This window comes from Genypterus blacodes, unplaced genomic scaffold, assembly GCF_046128005.1.
Source record: "Genypterus blacodes isolate CSIRO-AG114 ecotype Tasmania unplaced genomic scaffold, CSIRO-AGI_Gbla_v1 ptg000012l_1, whole genome shotgun sequence".
Classification (NCBI taxonomy): Eukaryota; Metazoa; Chordata; class Actinopteri; order Ophidiiformes; family Ophidiidae; genus Genypterus; species Genypterus blacodes.
Window position 1 is genome coordinate 3703363 of NW_027466826.1, and position 20570 is coordinate 3723932.

General features: G+C 43.1%; 3 protein-coding genes across 5 annotated transcripts in view; 2 read left to right on the forward strand and 1 right to left on the reverse strand.

The window, feature by feature from the left end:
- mcu (mitochondrial calcium uniporter) overlaps positions 1 to 4950 on the forward strand; it is a 55406-nt gene extending 50456 nt beyond the window's left edge. For both annotated transcript variants that reach the window (XM_076164592.1, XM_076164600.1), the window contains exons 8-9: positions 1131 to 1247; positions 1406 to 4950. In XM_076164592.1, the coding sequence (XP_076020707.1) occupies positions 1131 to 1247; positions 1406 to 1486 (198 nt within the window). In that variant the 3' untranslated portion in view covers positions 1487 to 4950. The remainder of the gene's footprint in view (positions 1 to 1130; positions 1248 to 1405) is intronic.
- A 2343-nt stretch (positions 4951 to 7293) lies between these two features.
- Positions 7294 to 16251, forward strand: oit3 (oncoprotein induced transcript 3). The gene is made up of 9 exons (XM_076162864.1): positions 7294 to 7421; positions 9226 to 9600; positions 9689 to 9796; positions 10623 to 10745; positions 10848 to 10970; positions 12508 to 12668; positions 12767 to 13179; positions 13865 to 13964; positions 14155 to 16251. The coding sequence occupies exons 1-9, from the start codon at positions 7364 to 7366 to the stop codon at positions 14311 to 14313; spliced, it is 1620 nt and encodes a 539-aa protein (XP_076018979.1). The 5' UTR covers positions 7294 to 7363; the 3' UTR covers positions 14314 to 16251.
- pla2g12b (phospholipase A2, group XIIB) lies at positions 15926 to 19562 on the reverse strand. 2 transcript variants are annotated; one of them, XM_076162887.1, is made up of 4 exons: positions 18570 to 19562; positions 17148 to 17224; positions 16565 to 16730; positions 15926 to 16438 (listed from the first exon to the last, which is right to left on the reverse strand). In XM_076162887.1, exons 1-4 carry the CDS (start codon positions 19486 to 19488, stop codon positions 16320 to 16322), a joined length of 1281 nt encoding a protein of 426 aa, XP_076019002.1. In that variant the 5' UTR covers positions 19489 to 19562; the 3' UTR covers positions 15926 to 16319. The 2 variants fall into 2 exon arrangements, with proteins under 2 accessions (XP_076019002.1, XP_076018993.1); XM_076162878.1 differs by having other exon boundaries at positions 17136 to 17224.
- Between the last annotated feature and the right edge of the window lie 1008 nt (positions 19563 to 20570).

Here is a 20570-nt window from a genome sequence, read left to right on the forward strand (position 1 = left end):
TTCAGAATGGGGGATAATAGTGCACACTTTCAGTTTAACCCCTTCATCTACAGAGACAGCTGGAAAGAAATGACTGATGTGTTTAAATAGAGGTCACGCAGTGGAAGGACAACCTCTGTAAAAGGACTATGTAAGGGATTCTGAACGTGACCTTGACACAGCATAGAAAATCCATCCAGCAGGCAAAGGAGAGTAGCTCCAGTATCCCTCCATCAAATCCATTTCCTTTGGGGATCCCAAGATTTTCCCATATGTAATCCCTCCAGCGTATTGTTGACCCACCCTGTGTTCTCCTGCCACTTGGATATGCCTGGAATACTCCCTTAGGGAGGCGTCCTCATTAGATGCCTGAACCTGCGCTGGCTCCTCAAAGGGGGTCAGCAGTTCTACCCAGCCGCCTCTAGGTGTCCCTATGGGCGAATCCAGACACCCATCCTACCCTCACGTCTCACCTGGAGGGGACAATTCTCCCTTTCCTCACCAGAGTAACATGACCTCAGATGTAGAGGACCTGGCTCTCATTCTGCACATTGGAGTGTGAAGTCCACTAAGCCATATTCCTCTGTAGGGAGTGTTGAGGGTTCAAAGCCCCTGTGGACATCTTCAACCACTGTTAAATAATGATACACTATGTATCATTACACACTGTATATACACACAAAGACCATTACGAATGTATAATAGCCTTAATAAAAGAATTTCCACCAGTGTAGTGATTTTACGCTGCTGTTGTAATATAATCAACCGTATTCAACTTGGTTAAAAGTTGTGCTGAAAAAGTAGCAGGTATGTATTTTGTTATCAGAAAGGGACTGAAGGAAGGAACTGTAATGTAATGTACTGGCAATAAAAGCACACACTATCTCCTCTTTGCAAGCAGGAAACAAGAAAACCCTGCCCTTTAGCGACGTTCTTACCTAATCACAGGCTGATAAAGTGACACTGCTGGCCGCAAAATTGAATTCGGCTTTCATAATCACGGCTGTGTATGTTAATACGGGAAATAAAAGGACAAAGGGTCCAGTTAATCCTGGATTTATCACCAGTTTTGCTTCAAGGACTAGGAAGTTTAAACCAGTGTCTCTTACTCTGTCCTGTTTCTCTCTCGCTCTCTCGTCCGTGACCCGCAGGAGTATCTGTATCCTGACGCCAGAGACAGACAGTACCTGCTGTTCCTCCACAAGGGGCTGAAGAGGACACGCTTCGACGTTGAGAAGTACAACAAGCTGAAGGACGACATCGCTGAGGTAGAGTCATCTGTGTATTTAGTGACATAAATGCAAGCGGCTGAATGACGCCCACATCTCCACACACACGCAAGTTCCCCCTGGTGCACTCCTTTCCTTTTTTCTCATCTCATCTCCTCCCTCACTTTCTCTCCTCTTCCTCCCTCTCTCCTGTCCAGGTGGAGTTAGATCTGAAGCGTCTCCGGGATCCACTCCAGCTCCAGCTCCCAGTGCAGCAGCTCACCGCTAGTAAAGATTGATGGGAAGAGTGACACCCTCCCCTCTATACACCCCCCCTCTCCGTCCAAACACAGCCCCTTCTCCCTCTCTCTCTCTCTCTCTCTCCCTCCACCCACTACTCCACCCTTCCTTCTCCTTAACCCTTTATCCCACACCCTTTCTTGACTATCGGGAGTTAGTTTTCTTTTCTTCTTTGTTTTCCTTTTTTTCCCTCTTCTTACTTTCCTGACTGAAAACTCCAATTGGGATTGGCAAGCAAGACCGCTGAAAGGGAAAGATGGTGAGAATATTGGAACTGAAAAACTCTCACAGCCCAGGATGGTGATGATGAAAAGAACGACGACGATGGAATTAAATTGGTCACTATGGATATGCCTCAAGACTCTGGAGGGACAGCCTGCAGGGAACTCCAGGGGACAAACAGGAAGTGTCGCGCCTGTGGCACTCCACTACGGGGAGGGGGGGGGACATGCAGATTGGCATCCACTTCTGCGTGTGTGCGCGTGTGTGTGTGTGGTCATTGTCTGCGCTGGGACACCCACCGCGGCCAATCTACGGGTCGACACAACAGTGTTATCCCGCGTTCCCTTGCAGTCAAACTGTAAACACACACATGCCTCCTCTCGGATGGGACAGGCTCCAGGGAGAGCCTGTGTCCCATACATTAAAGTTTACAAGGAAGTCCTCGCCCCGCCCACTGCTGTTGGCCAGGGTGGGGGGGGCTGGTGGCAGTTGGACACCGGGGGACCTTCATCTTCCTGTGGCTAAACTCTGCTGCTCTTCCCTCCCTGGGCCACGCCCCCCTCCGGGTGACGGAAAGCTGTCCTGCTCAGTGTGACCTCCGTCACAGGATGTAGGGGGTGACACCAGGCCACGCGCCTCATTTCCTCTTCCTGTTGATGCGTATGGATGAGAGTAACTACCGACAACAACATCACTGTGTGTTCTTTTATTCCAAAAAAAATATTTTGGCACTTTTTATTTTGAAAGCCATAGTATATTTGTTATGAAAAGAATATAAATATATATAAATATATGTATACAATCAACTAAACAGAAGAACAGAGGCTAGTTTTTTCAGTGGGGGGAGGAGCTCGCTCACCAACATTTCATTCGAAATCTCATTTGGATCTACTGCTATTTGGATCTGTCAGTCACGCACACATGTACTCGCAGCATTATGTCCATTTACTACCTTAAACCTCCGATCGTTTAGTGATGAACACTGCTGCTACATTCAGGTAGGTGCCTCAGATAATCTGCAGAAGACTCTTAAGCAGCACCGTCCCGCTGTGCATGGCCACAATAAAATCAGGCTAAAATGGCTTCAATTGGAATGTTTTTGAGCAACAACTGATATAATATGGATCAAGCCTTGTCTGACTTGAAAGCATTCCTCGTGGACTTGTAAACGTTATCATTTCCAGAATGTTTAAGACAGACATGACCTTTGGTTGAGTAGCATGAAATGTGTATTTCAATGTCTGATTAAAAAGATATCATAGATGTTCAAGTACAGCTTTTTACAATATTTCTTAATGAGTCTTTGAAAAAGTAAAAAAAAAAAAAAGCAAAGTGTTGATTCATAGAGGCTTTTCATCCTGAGATCAAGCCCCGAGTTTTCTCCTCCCACTGTCGCTGTAATGCCCCCTGCTCCCTCGATGGTAAGGCAGGGTAGACTGCATGCTGTGGTATGCCCTCAGTAGAAATTTGTGAATGTGTAGGAGCATTATTGCCATTTTGTACTTAATTAGGCAGTTTTCTTTGCCACATCCAGCTCATCTCATACCCTCACGTTGGTCATTTCAGAGGTAATAGAAGCCATATTTCTTTGTTTTCCATTCTAGGTCACTGAATGAACCCTTTAGTCGGAGAGTATTGGCAGCTCTCACTCTGGCCTCATTAGTGTCTCACATATGGTCTCAAAGTCGGTGTTTGTCAATCTAAAGTGACAGCTTCACCTCTGAAGAGAGAAAGAAAGGCCCAAAGGACCCAGATACACACATTTTAGTTCAAATTCATCTTCTTCTTGTGTCTTGTGTGTCCAGCTGACCGAATCCTCCTAAAGAGCTTGTGGTGTGTGTGTTCAGCAGATTTACTTTTAAGATGCATTTAGGATGAAAAAGAAGCCGCCCATTCAGATCTTAAGGCAAGATTTGGTCCGCTGTGTGTGTGTGTATGTGTGTGTGTCTGTGTGGGGAGTGTTTGTCTTTTGGATGATTAAGGATTTAAATAAAGGAATGCAGAAGATGGATAGTGTTTGGGAAATGCTAATGAAAAGGTAATTGGGGGATTATATCAAAGAGGCTCCGTTTGAGTGCTTGTGGTGTGTGTGTGCGTGAGTGTGTGTGTGTACACAAGATTACCATATTCATGAATTCTTTGACTTTAATCGCTGCTGATCAATAGAATATAAATCAGTTCTGCCCTCACAATCAATAGCTTTAAATTTCCCTCACCCCCTCGCTACAGAAGGCCGACACAGACACTTTCACAGTCACACACACACACTCTCACACAGTGACAGTGTTTCCTTGGAGACGTGCTGTGGAGGAGTGAGAGCTGAGTCCTCCCCACTGCTCCTTTTACACTTTTTCTCCATCATCACCTCCTCCTTTTGATCATACCATCCACCGATTATTGCCTTTTTTTCTTTTTTTTTTCTTTTTTATAAAAATATATCAAATATAGGGAACTTTATTATAAAGCGGGTGTTGCATGAATGTATGTTTACATGGGAAATTATGTAAAAACAAAAAAGATGATTTACCAAAAAAAAAAATGCAAAGATCATTTAAGAACGTGGTTTGTAGAGACTCCTAGTTATAAAGGGCAGAGGACAGGGCGTCTTTAGAATCTGTCCTGCCAAATCTGAATTAATCCCAGCCAACCAACCAACCAACCAACCAACCAACACCACATCACATCCCTCCTTGAGTTAACACACCAACTCTCCCGTTGTATATTTATATTCCCCACTCGATGGAAAACCAGCCTCTATCCTCGGTGCACCTATAGGAAGCGTTTGACCTCTTGACCCCAGTCGCATAACAGGCCTGGATTCGAGTCCAAAGAACGTCTCGGGCGCACCCTTCATCTTGTCGGGGATCACCTCCTTGTACTGTTCACTCGCCCCTCTCCCTCTGTCATTTTCATCCATCCCTCAGCCTTTTTGTTCTCCAAATGACATATATGATGTGTTTTGAACGTGTGTTTATTTTTTTTTTGCATATCTTGTTTGTGTGCACTTACAATGAGAAAAATGTTTCAAATGCCTAAAGAGCGATGCAGAATGCAGGATTGAAATGATCGTGTACTCCATTCAGACCTCTTTTTTTATTTTTCTTGTCCTTTTGTTTTCTGTTGACATCTGATGCTGTAATGTTGGCAAAAAAGAAAATGTAAAATCCTGTATCATTTATGAAATATGTATAAAAGAGAAAATGTAATTCAATTATCAATAAAATCCTTATCCAGTTTTTGGAGCTAGTGGTCAAGTTTGAAGTTTTTCTTGTGTTTGGACTTGATTTATGTGTTGCTTTACTGTTGTTTACAAGAATCCTGGTGCTCTTGACCACCTCCTCCGGTTCTCCTTGACCTCCCATGTTTTTCTGGACAGGACATCCTTTGAAAATAGACTTGCAGTTCAGGAAATATTGTGTGTGCAAGAGGGACATGAAGCAATCACAGTTATGATGAACCCCCTCTGGATTAATAAGTCTTAAATGTCATCTGATCCTCATTGAAGTCACACTAACACGCACTCTGACTCACATTCCGCCTTAACTAATAACACATGAGCACTTACGGATGTCAGTGCTTTTATTAAAAATGTTCTTTCATCATTCACACTTGAGGCTGGCAAAGCTGGTGATTCATCATTACGAAAAAACCTCCATTAGCATTTTAAGTTCCACCAAATGTTTTCTGACACAGTTGATCAGATTTGATGCCACAAAACTGTCGCATCATCTGCAATGAGATCAACCCTGGGATCTGACCCGGTCATTCCAAACTAACGCCATACCACCTTGTCGTTGCTTTACTTTGTTTTGATGCATTATCCAAGTTCCATTTTCATTTTGACTTTCAGATGACATTATGCTGTATAACACTTCTTTATCCTGTGAAATCTGTTCCCTCAGTTATGATAATTTGTCCACGTGGCACCAAAACAGCAAAACAGCCCCAAACCATGAAGCTGATTCACAGCTTGAAGGAGGTTTTGGTGTTGCTGCTCAGTGACGTTTATCCAATCATAAACTTCTTCAGTGCTGCAATGTTTTATGCAATATTCATTTTTTTTCTTTCTACAGGTTTTGTTTTGTTCATCTTTTGCAGATAGTCTTTTTTTTAAGACGTCCCTCGATTCCATCTCACTGCATTGCTCATTACCACTATGGAGCATTTCTGTAAAATCTGAACCAAAAGCTTCTTCTTCATCATAACTCTTAAGTCAGTTATTGCGACTTGGGTGGAGATCAGATCATGCTTGATGAGTAATTTATGCACAAATCTAAGAAATTCCCAAGGGTTCACTTTCAACATTTGAAGAAAGAGAAACATTTTTTGCGATCAAAGAGTCAGAAGAAAACGTTTTTTTGTGTGTTTGCGTCATTTAAGCTGAGGAGAAGAGTTGGTGTTCAGAGGGAACTGTTACTATGTTTTAATGGAAGTATTCAAACTCAAATGAACCTGAATGTTGAAGGTGCAGGTTAAGTGTTTTCACAATGCCAATTTTAAAGGAAAATTGAGTAAATAGAGTGTGTAGTGTTGATCTAGTTCCCTCTCCTATACATGGAGAAACAGTGCAGTAGATTGTAGGCTGATTGAGTGTCACTGCGGCATGCTAAGTTTTGTGATCAGGAGCGTTAACAGTGTCTATTTCCAAAGTTTAATCACAAAGGAAGCCTGACATGTTCTACCTCATTACTCCCAACAGCGTCATTGATTCCTGTCTCCATTGATTTAATTACATATGAGACACAAAAACTGCCAACGTCAGGTTAGTATGGAAAGCTTCTAAGGGAAATAGCCAAAGCCTTTCTGCAGGATTTGGCTTAGACTGCAGATAAGGCAACGATTCTGTTGTCAGCCATATTCACTCCACAGGCTCGGCTTGTCCTCAGCGAGGGTCTGGAGGAACCCTGCTGACATTAGGCAGATCAGATCGTTTTAATGCAGATTAGATCATTCCTAACCCATTTAAAAAGAGAAGAGGATAAGGATATTGACAGCAAAGAGATTTGAGAACACATACATTCACAAAGGAGATTATAAACCACAATTCACACACTCCACATGCAATCAAAAAGCTGTTTTTGGAAGGGAGGGATTAAGAGTGTGTGTGTGTGTGTGTGTGTGTGTGGACTCCAAAAGACACATAATCTTCTTTTTAGACAGATGTGCTTTTGGTTTAATTGTGTTTGTGGTCATTTTCGATGATGGACTGCTTACCTTAGATTCTCCATTAAAATGTGTTATTATGATGAATTTCCCCCCATTCAGCTTCATGTATCTCCACATTTCTGCCTCTAAGGTTGTCTGGAATGTTTTGATCAGATCATGGCAGTAGTGTGATGTGAATTTGATATCGAGTACATTATGACATTGTGTCTTGCAAAACAATGACTTGGTCCTACCTTCAGGTCACAGGTCACATGAACAGAGAATAGAGCAGATGGGGGAGGCGAGAGCTTGAACAATGGGAGGATGGTCCTGTCACTGGATTTTGGGGATCAGATGCTGGGGTCAAGGTAAGAGAGATATATGACAATATGACACACACGCAAAGATAACAAGCACCTATTTAAAAAGCCGACTTCCCTTATGGATGATCAGAGGATCTGGTCTCTACATGCACAGACCCAAACTTGGATTATACATTTCTGCACATCATGATATTCTTTCTGATCACCTTTTTATTACAGGGGGTTCTTGCTGTTTCAGCTGTAGGTGAGTGGATTATTTTCTTATGTTTTCACCCAAATTAGACCACGTGATCTATATATGATCACATGAGATCACAATCTCATCTCTGTAGAATAATGATCTGCAGGTGGTTCCTCTTGATGTTTTGTGCAGAGGTATGTAGATCTGTGTGACACCGCAGGCCTCATCTCCACAGATAAGCTGTTATAGTCTCCTCCTCCTCCTCCTCCTCACACAGGTCAGGCCAGGCTCTACGTTCTCTTAATGACCATGTGAAGTTATTATATCTCGTCCCTCCTGGAAGATTTAACGCCTCCATTAGCATGCAACCTCCCTAGTCAGCTTGGAACTGTGCCCCCTCTGTGCCGCATGAGCTGGAGCATAGTTGGTCCATCATATTTCTGTAAAACACAATCGTCTATACTGTCGATCTGGCTCAGGCTGCAGATTGATCCTTGATGCTCTTATTGGAGTAGCAGGCAGTGGCAAGATGGATTGTCCATTAGTGGTTGGAGGGCCCTGAAAGTGAAGGAGATGTTCTATCAGAGAGAATGATTTGTGGTGGGAAGGTTTCAGGCAAGGGAAATCAGTTGCAGATTCCTCTACATTTCTTCATATCTTTGGGGAACGAGGTGCAGAATAAGATGGCTGCTGACAGCCAGTAGAAGAAGAAGAAGAGGGGCAGGATTACTGTAAATCTGAGTTTGTGTGTGTGTGTGTGTGTGTGTGTGTGTGTGTGTGTGTGTGTGTTTCAGTGTGACTGTCATCATGTTTCTTCAAGACAGCAGATATGAAGATAGAAAGACTTCATTGTTCTGATTCTTATTGTAAATAACCACTCGAAACTTGTTCTCTTACATAACATTCTATGTCATACAGAAAGTTACTTACACCTTAGACTGTATGTAAAGTCTATGGCTCACACTCTATATATACACTGCTATAATGACTAGAGGGGCAAATCCCCACCATGATCCAACATGGATAGAGAAAATGTCTTCGTTCACTAATATCCTGGCCTAATGAGAGAGAAACATCTTCAATTAGTATCATAGTTTATGTATGTAACTATTTGATTCACCTGATTATTAATATTTGACCCCACAAGAGCTGAACTCATCCTCCTAAATCCTGGATTTTCCCCTTAGATTTCATCTTATTTTGCTGCAAAAAATGACATTATATTATATCATATTGTGCTTATAATTAAAATATCCGGTCCTTAGATTCTATGTTATTTATACATGTTTTATCAGATGTGAATGTTTTCAATTAGAAAATAAAATCAAGTTCCTCAGGTTTATGCATTTAAGTCTTAACCTGCAAAGTAAACTCCATTAACTTAATGTGGTGAAAAGTCCCTCTGGAATGTAGAGCAGAAAAAGAGTAATTTAACTTTTATTCACTTTAACTCAATTAAGTTTCCACCTCTAAACTGGAGCACCTGGAGGATCTGCAGGTCCATCATAAAGTCCAGCCGACACACTGCTGCTGTCACCACTCACACACACCACTCTCATTCCTTCCGTCATCGCCTCACGTCTTCTGCTTCTTCTTTTGGTTTATGTCTACCTCTTAATTACACTGTTGAGAGGAGAGACTATCGATCGCCGTGCTGCATTTTGTTTACGCTGCTCGTTCGCTTGTTCTCCTGATTCTGCACAACTGGCTGGACTGAAATGACCCTACAAGCTGCTGGGCTCAATTGGAATCAACCAGTTGTACAAAGGCTTCCTTCTTTGACCAAGTGATTTATCTTCTTCTCCTCTTTCTCAATAACAAAGTAAGTAAGGTACATTAACTCCTCTCATCCCCTCCTCTGACTCAGTGCCGGACCCATGTTCGGCCTACATCAGCCTGAACGAACCCTGGAGGAACACAGACTACCATGTGAATCAGACCTCTGGCGTTCCCCTGTGTGACAGCCAAGTGTCTGGAGAGTGGTACCGCTTCACTGGCATGGCCGGCGACGCTATGCCCACTTTCTGCATCTCTGAGAATCACTGTGGCACCCACGCTCCCATCTGGCTCAACGGCAGCCACCCCCAACCCCGCGACGGAATCATCACCCTGCCCGTCTGTGCCAGCTTCAATGATAACTGCTGCCAGTGGAACGCATCTGCGGATGTGAAAGCTTGCAGGGGAGGATACTTTGTGTACCGTCTGCCCCGACCCTCGGTCTGCTTCCACGTTTACTGCGGCCGTGAGTGAGCGCCTCAGATATTGTGCTGTTGTGCTGCTTGTCACGTTTCTTGTTACTATGCTCGTATTTGTGTATCTCTGTTGTGCAGACTTCTATGATATCTGTGATGAGGTGGAGTGCACAGGTCCCAGATGTCAACGTGAGTGTCGCTGTGCACCTGGAACTGTCCTGGGACCAGACAAACAAACATGCCTGGGTGAGAGGGGGGAGGTTGCACAACAGACACAGATAAGAGAGAGAACATGCAAGGAGAGATAGGAGGGGAATGTTTACAGCAAAACAACAACAACAACAACACAGATATTTGAATCTACGTTCACTCATTATCTTGTCAAGTAATTAATGTCCTCAAAATAATCTTAGCAGCTTAAAAGATTTAAGAAACGGTTGATTTAATCCAAATAAAGTTGAATTAACTGGGTATTCAGAGTAGAATCACACTGGTGGAACTAAGACCCTAATCTATAGGATCTTTGCCATTACACAGTTTGGGGTAGATCAAAATGAGAAATTCCACTTAGTTTAATAAAAATATAAAAAAATAAATAAAAGAAGAAAGTTTAGTTTAGAGTGAAATCTAAAGCAGTGGACCTCAATATTCACTTTAAGACTAAGGTGCAGGTACTGGGCGCTGATTGGCTACAGAGAGCATGTGTTACCATAGTGTGATGTCATAGTGTCAAGTGGAGGAGAGTGGGTGTGAGTGTGGGTCTTTGTGGATGGTTCAGGAGGCTGTGGACATCTGATCTCATTTAAACTATACACATATCTCCTCTCTTCCTCATTTCTCCCTCCTTAATCTCTGTCTTCACTTTATCTCCTCTCTCATTCAGTCACCTCTGCTCCTCCTTTCACTTCATCCCTCATTACACATCCTAAACTCAATTTTAAAATCTCTTAGACTTGATTTAATATCCACTAAATGCATATGATAAACACCACCTTTCTTACGCTCAATTAATGTAAATACCACATTTATCTTATAGTGCCTGGTGTAACTTATGAGTGTTTCCTGTGTTCAGATGTGAACGAGTGTGAGAAGGGGAACGGGGGTTGTATGGAGGTGTGCGTGAACACCAAAGGCTCCAGGCGTTGTGAGTGCGGGCCGGGACGTGTGCTGGATGAAGATGGACGCAGCTGCAGAGGTACATCCACAGTATACACAGACGTTCGTGACACACAGAGCAGCAGCACGGGCAGCTACAGCTCTTCTTTCATTCTTTCTCTCTCTCTCTGACCTCACGCAGAGATAGCGGGCTGTCACGTTAACAATGGAGGCTGCAGCCATGGATGCTCCTCTCTGCTGGACTCTTATCAGTGTCACTGTCCCAGGGGGCTGGAGCTCGGAGAGGACAAACGTACATGTCAGGGTGAGAGCTGAGTGTTTGTGTGTGGGCGTGTGTGTGTGTGCAGATGATAATCAGGCAGCAGGATAAAGTGGCACATAGATGCACACTGAAACCAAAATGAATTCCCTCAGGCTATTACTGACCTACAGACTAAAGACACTGCTTATTGATCGCCGACTTAGTTTACTTGCATACTAGTTCTGTCCACCGGATTTAGTTGAATCTGTTGTTGACACTGTAGAAATCATTTTATGTATTTGGATAAATCTACATTAGTGAAATTCTTAAACAGGCAGATTTTACAACTCAAATTAAGGTTATTGGTCATGGGGGAGCAGTATTCAGGACAAAACAATTGTGTGAAGGCCAATAAGGAGTAGCTGCTGTGATGTCATAGATAACAACAAACCAGACTGACTGATCCCAACAAATGTGCATCAATGGACGGGAAAGAAAAAGTAAAAACACACCTGAAAAATTAGATTAAAAACATAATGATCCACTTCTTCTATCCCCCACTGTGCACACTGAGTGAAACCAGGCCATTTTATGTACCGCTTCCTTGGCAGGTTAATTCATACGTGTTACAAAATTGCCTAATCTAATGGTTTCAGACTGGGCTATCGTAGCATTCTGGCCATCACATTCTATGGAATGCCAGTTTGCAATTTTACACAAACTGGCAGATGAGAATTATGGCTCAGTTCTGATGTTCTCATTTGTCCAATCAAAATCAAGAACACAAGCTTGAGGCGTAAACCTGGAGTGATTATTCACATCATCATGACATCACATCACACTCCAGGTCTGCAGCTGTCGGTGTGTTTCAACTTCTGCGAACATAAAAATAAAAAAAATGAGGAAAATAACAAAACAGCTTTGTTTCCATAACCAACCAGTTCTAAAACATAGTAAAAAAGCATCATAGTACTCAGATAGAATAAGTGTAATCCTTGATATGAGAAATGTATCATCAAAAAACAGCAGTCCTGATCCTCCCTCAGCACTTCCCCTGCACTGCTGGGCAATATGCTTCAACTGGTTATTACACTTAACCCCTGTCAGGTCTGTGCAAATACTGCCTAAGGATAAAGCCTTCATACCAAACTGACATACAGGGGTTTTGTCCTTTATTGCACTGAGGAAGACTGCAGCCTTCCTCCTCAGATGTGCTACCAAATCTCCCACGTGTCGCCTTGTTTGTTTCCATAGAATGTGACAGGGGGTCAGAATGCTACAGTGAGTTTCATTGGTTGTTTGAACTCAAGATCAGGGGCTCTGATAGGCCAGTCTGAAGCCATTAGATAGGCAATTTTTCACAAACTGGCAGAGAATTATGGCTAAGTTCTGATGTCAGCCAGCTGGCTTTGTGTCTTTAAGCTTCTCTTTTGTCCAATCAAAATCAAGAACACAAGCTTGAGGTGTTATTATGTGCAATTAAGTTTAGGGACATGTTGTGGTGTGTCTTCATCTAGTCAAGCAATTCCAAGATGTCAAGTGCTGTTGTGAGTCCTGCCATTTTGTTTCTTACTCATTGCAGTGTAAATGTCTCCTGCAGTGCCCGTCCAGTGTGATTCCAGCTCCATTAAAGTGTCAGTACCTAAGGACCTTGTAGGTGGATTGGAGCTCTTCCTGTCCAACTCTTCATGCCGCGGCGTCTCCAATGGGACACACATCAACCTCAGCTTCAGCCTGAAGACCTGCGGCACAGTGGTGGAGGTCAGAGGGTAGAAGATCTTAGACTGGTTGCACAGAGCTAGGAATCCCTTAATAATGGAAAATAATGGAAATAATGCAAACTGTATTGATGACTACAGGTGACAAACGATAAGATCGTGGGGACCAACCTGGTGACAGGGCTGCCGAGGAGCAGCCCGGGCAGCATGGGAGACTTGATTGTCCGCACCAGCAAGCTACTGCTCCCAGTCACCTGCGAGTTCCCCAGAGAGTACCAGGTCTCGGACGGCTACCAGGCTAGCCTGCGGAGCTCAGCCCTGCAGCTGGCGAGCCGCAGCGAGGGGATCTTTCCCTTTTCCCTGGAGCTCTTCAAGAACGCAGAGTTCTCCGAGACCTACCGCGCACCTCCGCATCTCCGCCTGCAAGACTCCTTGTTCTTTGGTGTGGAGCCAAAGGAGAAAGTGGAGGGCCTCGCCGCGCTGGTGGAAAGCTGCTTTGCCACACCCGGACCCAAGGCTGACGAGGGCCTTAAATATTACCTCATCAAAGACGGGTGAATAATATAGAAGATCAATCGGTTTGGAAGAAGAAATAGTATACATCTTTTAATAATAATAATCCACCCCATACCCACTAATGAAAGTGTTAACCTGTATATCTTGTGTTATTGAAAGCAAGTAGAGGATTTGAGCCACAGCGGTCCAATATTGCGGCTCATATTATGTGGCATGATGAATTTGACAACATATTCATCATTGTACATTTCAGTGGAATCCTGGGACAGCAGATTTCACCTTAGTGATCAATTTCAGAGATGGATTGAGTTCTGACATGTTTAGTCCTTGTCCACCTGACACATCTCCACTCTGGGGGGAAGATATGTTGAAAAGTACCACCGACCCCACAGTCTGATAAATGTGGAAAGAAAACTGAAAAATGGTTTAGGAAGAAAAATCGAAGCACAGAACTGCCTTGTCACCAGGAGAACACTTGGTTCGGGCAAACTGTTTCTCCCCAAAGTCCAGAGTGAGTTTTCCCTCTGCTGTCCAGCGGACACCAACACAGCAGCATGGCTGTAATTTACATTCCCCATTCCTATTAAAAATACAATAGTGTTTCAGGGCCTGGAGCTAATCCTGATGAAGTGGCTTGTTAGAAGTATATATGGATCAGTGTGTGTTCTCTGAGGAAACAGACAGTGTGCATAACTCACTTTCCCTCGGTGGTTTCTCTTCCAGGTGTATTTCTGATGAAATGGTGACGCAATATTCTTCAAAGGATCAACTCTCTAAACACTACCAGGTCCCCGTTTTCAAGTTTATTGGCAAGGACAACCAAGTGAGTAACAGGGACACCCTAGCTAGAGTGTGTGTGTGCGTGTGCGTGTGTGTGGTCTTGAGTCTCAAACTATTTCTATACAGCTTAATGTCTGTCTATCTGACTTAGCATTAGAATTTTTGCATGATCATTGTGTCCATCTCTATTCCTACATAAGTCTCTGTGTGTGTGTGGGTGTGTGTGTTCACAGGAAGTGTTCCTCCACTGCCAAGTGTTGGTGTGTGGGACAGGAGACTCTCGCTGTGCTCAGCACTGTAGGGGTCGTGTGCGTCGGCAACTTGGGGCCTCTGAACCTGAGGACCGGCGTACACTAAGTGGAGGCCCCATCATCATCCTGCCTGAGCCATGACACAACACAAAATAACATCACAAAGCACCACGAGACACCAGCAGGCTATATGAAACTAGCAGAAATGACTAGTGTGCTGTGAGGTGAACTCATCATTTCAGTTTATTTGGTGTAAAATATACTTAAACAAATGTGTCCATACACAGTAAATGGATTTGCCTCTATAGTGTCACATATACACGTAGATGTACAACATATAGCAATATTGATTGATAAGTTCTGAGCACAGCACAGCGAAGAATGACCAAAGATTTAAGGGTTTTATCCAAGTTTCAGTTGGTATGATGTCATCATCTGAGGCCAGACAGGATAAAATGAGACGTTTCCTGTTTAGGGAGACGTGAAAGCTAAATGGGGGCCAAATCAAGCCACAGTAATGAATTGGAGGAAGCAAGGAAGTATTACTGTATGTTTACATAATTTGTCCATTTTATACATGACACAGAGCAACGGGCACCTCTGGAACATGCTATTTATAATCTGAAATGAATCCCAGAGGAGTTGCATGTAGCAGTCATGGTTCACAGCATCTGGACTCACTGTTTAGTCTTGGAGATGTTCCATCACTCAACCCATGTAGTTATTTCAGTTCTGATTCAGTGGTGGGCAGTAAAAAGTCATTTATCCTCTGAGACTCATTCACACCTCGGACCAGGTGGCTCCATGGCTCACATGAGAGTCGGGAGATGGTCGCTGGAGTTGTTAAAGTCTGTTCCAGTTGGAGTTGAGCGACTTGACTGGAGGTGCCAACTGCTTTGGAAATAAAGATGCTAGAGTAGTGATGACTCCCGAAGAGCCACCGGGTCTAAGCTGTGAATGAGTCTCAGAGGAGAAATGCTGATTTACGGCCAGCCTTTGCTCAAAACTGAACAAACTACAGAGATGATTGATGACTCTTCCAGACTAAACACTAAGGCCAGTCACATTGAAGTACTACAACTACAATGACCTGGATCACAGAGAACATTTATAAAGAAAGGAAATACATCACTTACATAACAACAACCACAATGGAAAAATGGCCTCCTTTCCTTTTGTTTCAGGCTCAGGACTTATCGTTCAACCCTGGTACATTCTTCTCTTTAGTCCATTACAAGTTTGTCAGTCACAATGCTGTCTATGATGTCGTTGTGCATCTTAACGAAACAGAACATCTCAGCAGTTCACTTCACTGGGCATTAGAGTGATATTTCCATTAGAAATCATTCAGTGGGGCCACAGCTCATTTGCAACTACCACAGCATGAATTATGTTTTTCCAAGGTCACACATCCAGGCATTTCCTCAGTCTGGAGCAAAGATTAAGTGGGGATTTATGAAAATAGTTTATACTTCTCATATCATATACCATATCATAACATCCGTAGATGCGTTGTGCCTTACTTTCCCAGTGATAGGAGCTATCACTTGATAGAAGATATCATCTTGCTCTGGCTGCAAATTATGCATTCACCTCATCACTCTGATCATTAATATGCATTTAATCGTGTCAGTTAGACTGTAATTAGTAATGCATTTATTCATAGAAAAATAACAAGGAAAATAATAAGTTACATGGCACATTAAAACCGGAGCTGTAATCTACGTGTGCATGACATTTTTTGAACAGACTGGTTTTGATAACAGTTGCAACATTAAACAAACTCTGTGTGTTGTAGTTATAAATGCGTCCCGCTTTTATTTAAGATATTAATTCTAATATAATATCCTTCCCATGAGGCACTTTGTTTGGAGTCATTAAAGTTTTATTAGATTGTTAGATTTAAAATATCCTGCAAAAAAATAATAAGAGCTAGGGGCGTATAATATGTAAATGCAATCAGAGACCTAATACTGTAAAAACGAACAAACTCCTCATTTGCAGTTCTCATTTCTGTCCTCTTTAAGTCTGAGTATCGTGGTTTCCTCACTGACCAAATATATGTTATCTTTGGAAAAACTCTTGACTGTGTTTATTTGTCCTGTGAAGTGTTGTAAGTAAAGGTCAGGGTCCGGCTTGTTTTTGTGTCACAGCTCGTCTCTCTCCTCTCCATCACAGAGACACGCTGCCCTCTGGCTGTTCATGTAAGGTCTGCAGCCCAGCGTCCACACCGTGTTATACAGGGCATCTGCCACAGACTCACAGGCTGAGGAGGGGAGGGGAGAGGAAGAGAGAGAGAGGAGGAGGAGGGAGTTTGTTAAGATATTTCAAAGGGAATAATGAGATCTTACATGTATATGAGCAAAGGGGAGAGATTTTGTAAATGTCTTACCTTGTACTTTGGACCCATAGCCCAGAGTCGTCTTAAGATCTGAGCAGAGGTCGTGCATGCAATAGCGAAACTTGGAGTCACAGTGATACTTGCTTGTGCCACATGTGTCGTAGCAAACATCAAGCTGGTTACAGCATTTGGTCATAGCAGGGATTCCCATATCAAACTGTCAACACAAAGCAGGACAAAGTGTGTCAGAGCAGAGAACGTGAATCACTTAAAGTTAGTATCAATGTGAGTTTTTACCTCCGCTAAAGATGCTAAATTTCGGCCTAAATGTGTTGTTTGTTTGTTCAAAAAGTTATAAACTGATTTCAATCAAACTTGATTGAAGGGTGAAGCAAAGGACCAGCAAACATTTGGGGTTTGAAGGTGCTGATCAAGTGGATCCAGTAATTTAAAAAAGCTAAATTTGATTATTGCATAGTCCTATTATTGCAAGTCCTATAATGCTTACAGAGTTGGCGGGTCATAGACAACTCATATAATTAGAAGAAAACTGTTATCTTGACAGAGGTATGTGCTCAAAGAAGTGTCCAGTTAGTGCATGCAGTATGAACAGGCCACATACAGCTCCATTCACCTCGTAGCCAACAAGAGAGGAGCTGCAGCCGTTGGGTTCTGGGAGCTGGAAGCCGGGACGAGGCTGAGGAAGTCTTCCTGAGGAGACGGGAGAAAAAGCAATTATGTTACCGTGCTAAATGCTAACGCAGGGAAAGAACATTAACTAACTGATGTCATCACTTCAGTAATAGATAAGATTTATCTTCTGTTTGGAAGTCTGTATGGATTACATAACTGTGATTACTGCCCGCCTCTCTGACTGATGATGTGTCAGCAGGAGGAGCAGGAGAGCCAGGTGAGTTATCTCGGATAAGGAATTAAATGGTTGATGAAATGATAATTACAGTTCACCTCATCCTACATTTTTTATGGTTCATTACCATAACGATAATTGAATATAAGATCAATTAGATAAGGCTACAACAGCCAATAAGAATAAATACAAGAATAAATCATTACATCATTCAGTTATTAAAACATTGCTGCACTAATATATATGTATTGGGAGGCAGTGGCTCAGTGGGTAGTGCTTCCGCTTGGGAACCGGAGGGTCGCCTGTTCGAGCCCCTGCTGAGGTGCCCCTGAGCAAGGCACCGAACCCTCAATTGCTCCCCCCTCTGCGAAGGGTGGTAATGTAATGTAAGTCGCTTTGGATAAAAGCGTCTGCCAAATGTTCGTAATGTAATGTATTGGCAGATAGTAATGGATACAAGTAAAATATTAAAATAAAAGAACATTAAACTTTAAACTAAATTAGGAAAAAATTGTAAAATAGACATGAAATATTGCAAATTGTAACTTTCATCTTTAAAGGATCTGGAAAGCTGTTTTGAGATACGACACTCTGACATTTTGAGACTCCATCTAGCTGAAATCTAATAACGCATGACTTGATATTTAACACATAAATTAGAAAAATAGACAAATTACCCTACAAGAACATAAAGCATTCTTCACTGACTAAGTTGACGTGGTTTACTTATTTTTGACTAAAGTGCCATATATAACTTGAACATACTGAGGTCATACAATGTCAAAATTCCTTTTACATATCTGACAGAATATTGCTGATAGCTTTGTACTGTATGTGCTGTATGTGCTGTATGTGCTGTATGTGCTGTATGTGCTGTATGTGCTGTATGTGCTGTATGTGTGGTGAGTCAGAAGGGGCTGAGATTGTCTCTGCTTATCAGTTGTTCTCCACTGACTGCAGAATAAAGAACTATACTCAAGAAGAAGATAAACATGGAATACTACATGTTAATCACTTATTATTCAGAGGTTTGTATGGAATAGAACTTTTATAGTATCCTGAATATAGCTGAACCACACCTGAGGCCTGTGAGTCCCTCATACATGAGCATCTGCCCCTGCTGTGGACACTAAGACCCTTGGAGTTCATCAAAATTAAAGTATATGAAATCTACTCAACGACTCTTACCAAATCTGCAGCGGTACTGACACACACCATCGCGCCCCCCAGCCAGCTCCACCAGAGAGTCAAAGTATCCGTGCATAGCTTGGAAACTGCCTCTTAATGAGCCGATGCCCCAGCTGGATGGTTCTTCTGTTGGTATCATGTTCGCCTCCTCTGTAAGTCTGTCCTGGGTTAGACCTTCATCAGCGAGGGCTTCCACACCAGGGGCATCTGCAGCGTTCACATGACTCACTGGTTCTGGCTCGTCAGTGGCTGCTGGCACGTCCACTTCAGGATCTACGGCTGGCTCTGGCTCATCTTCTGCTGGCAAGTCCGCTTCAAGTTCTGCAGCTGGCTCCGACTCGTTGGCGGCTGCTGGCACGTCCACTTCAGGATCTACAGCTGGTTCTGGCTCGGCGGTGGCTGCTGGCACGTCCACTTCAGCTTCCACATCTGGCTCTGGCTGATCTGCTGCTGGCTCCTCCACTTCAGCTTCCACATCTGGCTCTGGCTGATCTGCTGCTGGCTCCTCCACTTCAGGTTCCACATCTGGCTCTGGCTGATCTGCTGCTGGCTCCTCCACTTCAGGTTCCACAGCAGCTGAGTTCACAGCTTCAAGTGTTTCAGCCGCCACCTCATCAGTAATAAGGGGATCAGCCACAGACTCTTCAGCTGTGAGGGCGTCCCCTACTTGGGCATCTGCAGGTTCGGTATCGGACTCAGCTTCTTGTCCTTCAACTGCATCATCATCTTCCACTGGTTGGTCTGCGACACGGTCCACAGCTTCATGATCAGCTGTTACAGCACTAAGCAGTGGGTCAGCAGTTACTGTATCCACAACAACGACTTCCTGCTCCTTCTCTTGACTCTGGTAGAAGCCGAGAGTGGCACACAGTCCTGCCGAAACGCAGAGGAGGAGCAGGGCCGTAGTCCGAAGCAGCATGGTCACAGTCAAGGTGTAATAAACAGACTGAGAGCAGCTCAGATAGTGTGGGGCCAAAAACACTGTATTTCTGTTCACACGGCAGACTTTGACCCCTGATCAGATCTGGCAGACAGCAAGGCACTCTCTCATACTGGGGGCAAAGGTCAGCCCATATCAATCTAAAGAAAGGGCCTGGCTGGTGCAATTCCTCTAATCTATTCATTCTCTGTCATTCTTCAACCCATCAACTGAATAATTTCATCACATATTTATCCAGAAAGTTATAATAGGATTTTTTTTTAGCCTCAAGGAAAACCACTTAATATCCATGGTAACTTTCAGAACATCTAATCATCCCAATACAGCCTGTGACCTTTATCAAACAACACAAACCTCAAATACTCTTCACTGTATTTTGATAAAGGTCACAGGCTGACACTTGAGCTCTGTGTCTGTCTCATACTGACTCAGTTTGATTAATTTGACATGAAGCTGTGTTGGTGAAGGGAAGTTTTATTTTAGAGTCAGTCAAAAGGTAAAAACAGAGGAAGATATAAGAATATATATATGTTAATATATTCTGCCAAACAATCAAAATATCTGAATGAAACTCCAAATTAAGGAAGATTGAGTTTGTGCCGACCTACTGTCAAACACGCCGGCTTCTCCTTTCATGGTTACTGCTGCCCCCTAGTGTTTGAAGCGGAATCTGCACACTATGATGTGAAAATGGATGCCTTGTCCGATTTCTTAAAATGCCACTTATGTGTATTATGTGATGAGTAAACAGGGTTGAAGCTGCTTTTTATTGAGCCAGAAATGAGAGAAGAACTTATCCTCATTTATAGTCTGTAATGTCACGCTAATGTTCCTCTTCGTACGCCAAACAAATTAGAAAAAAAGATGGCTTCCAGGCCTTCTTTTGATGGAGCCTGTGGTTTGAAACTGTAACCGTTACAGTCGGCTCCCATTCATTACGACTGATGTGGCTCTGGGCTGTACATGTGTACGGCTTTACAAGTTATTTCATTTGTACCTTTAGGCACAAGTTGCTCATACTCACAAATACTAATTAGAACGCCCCAAGCCCTAAGAATAAC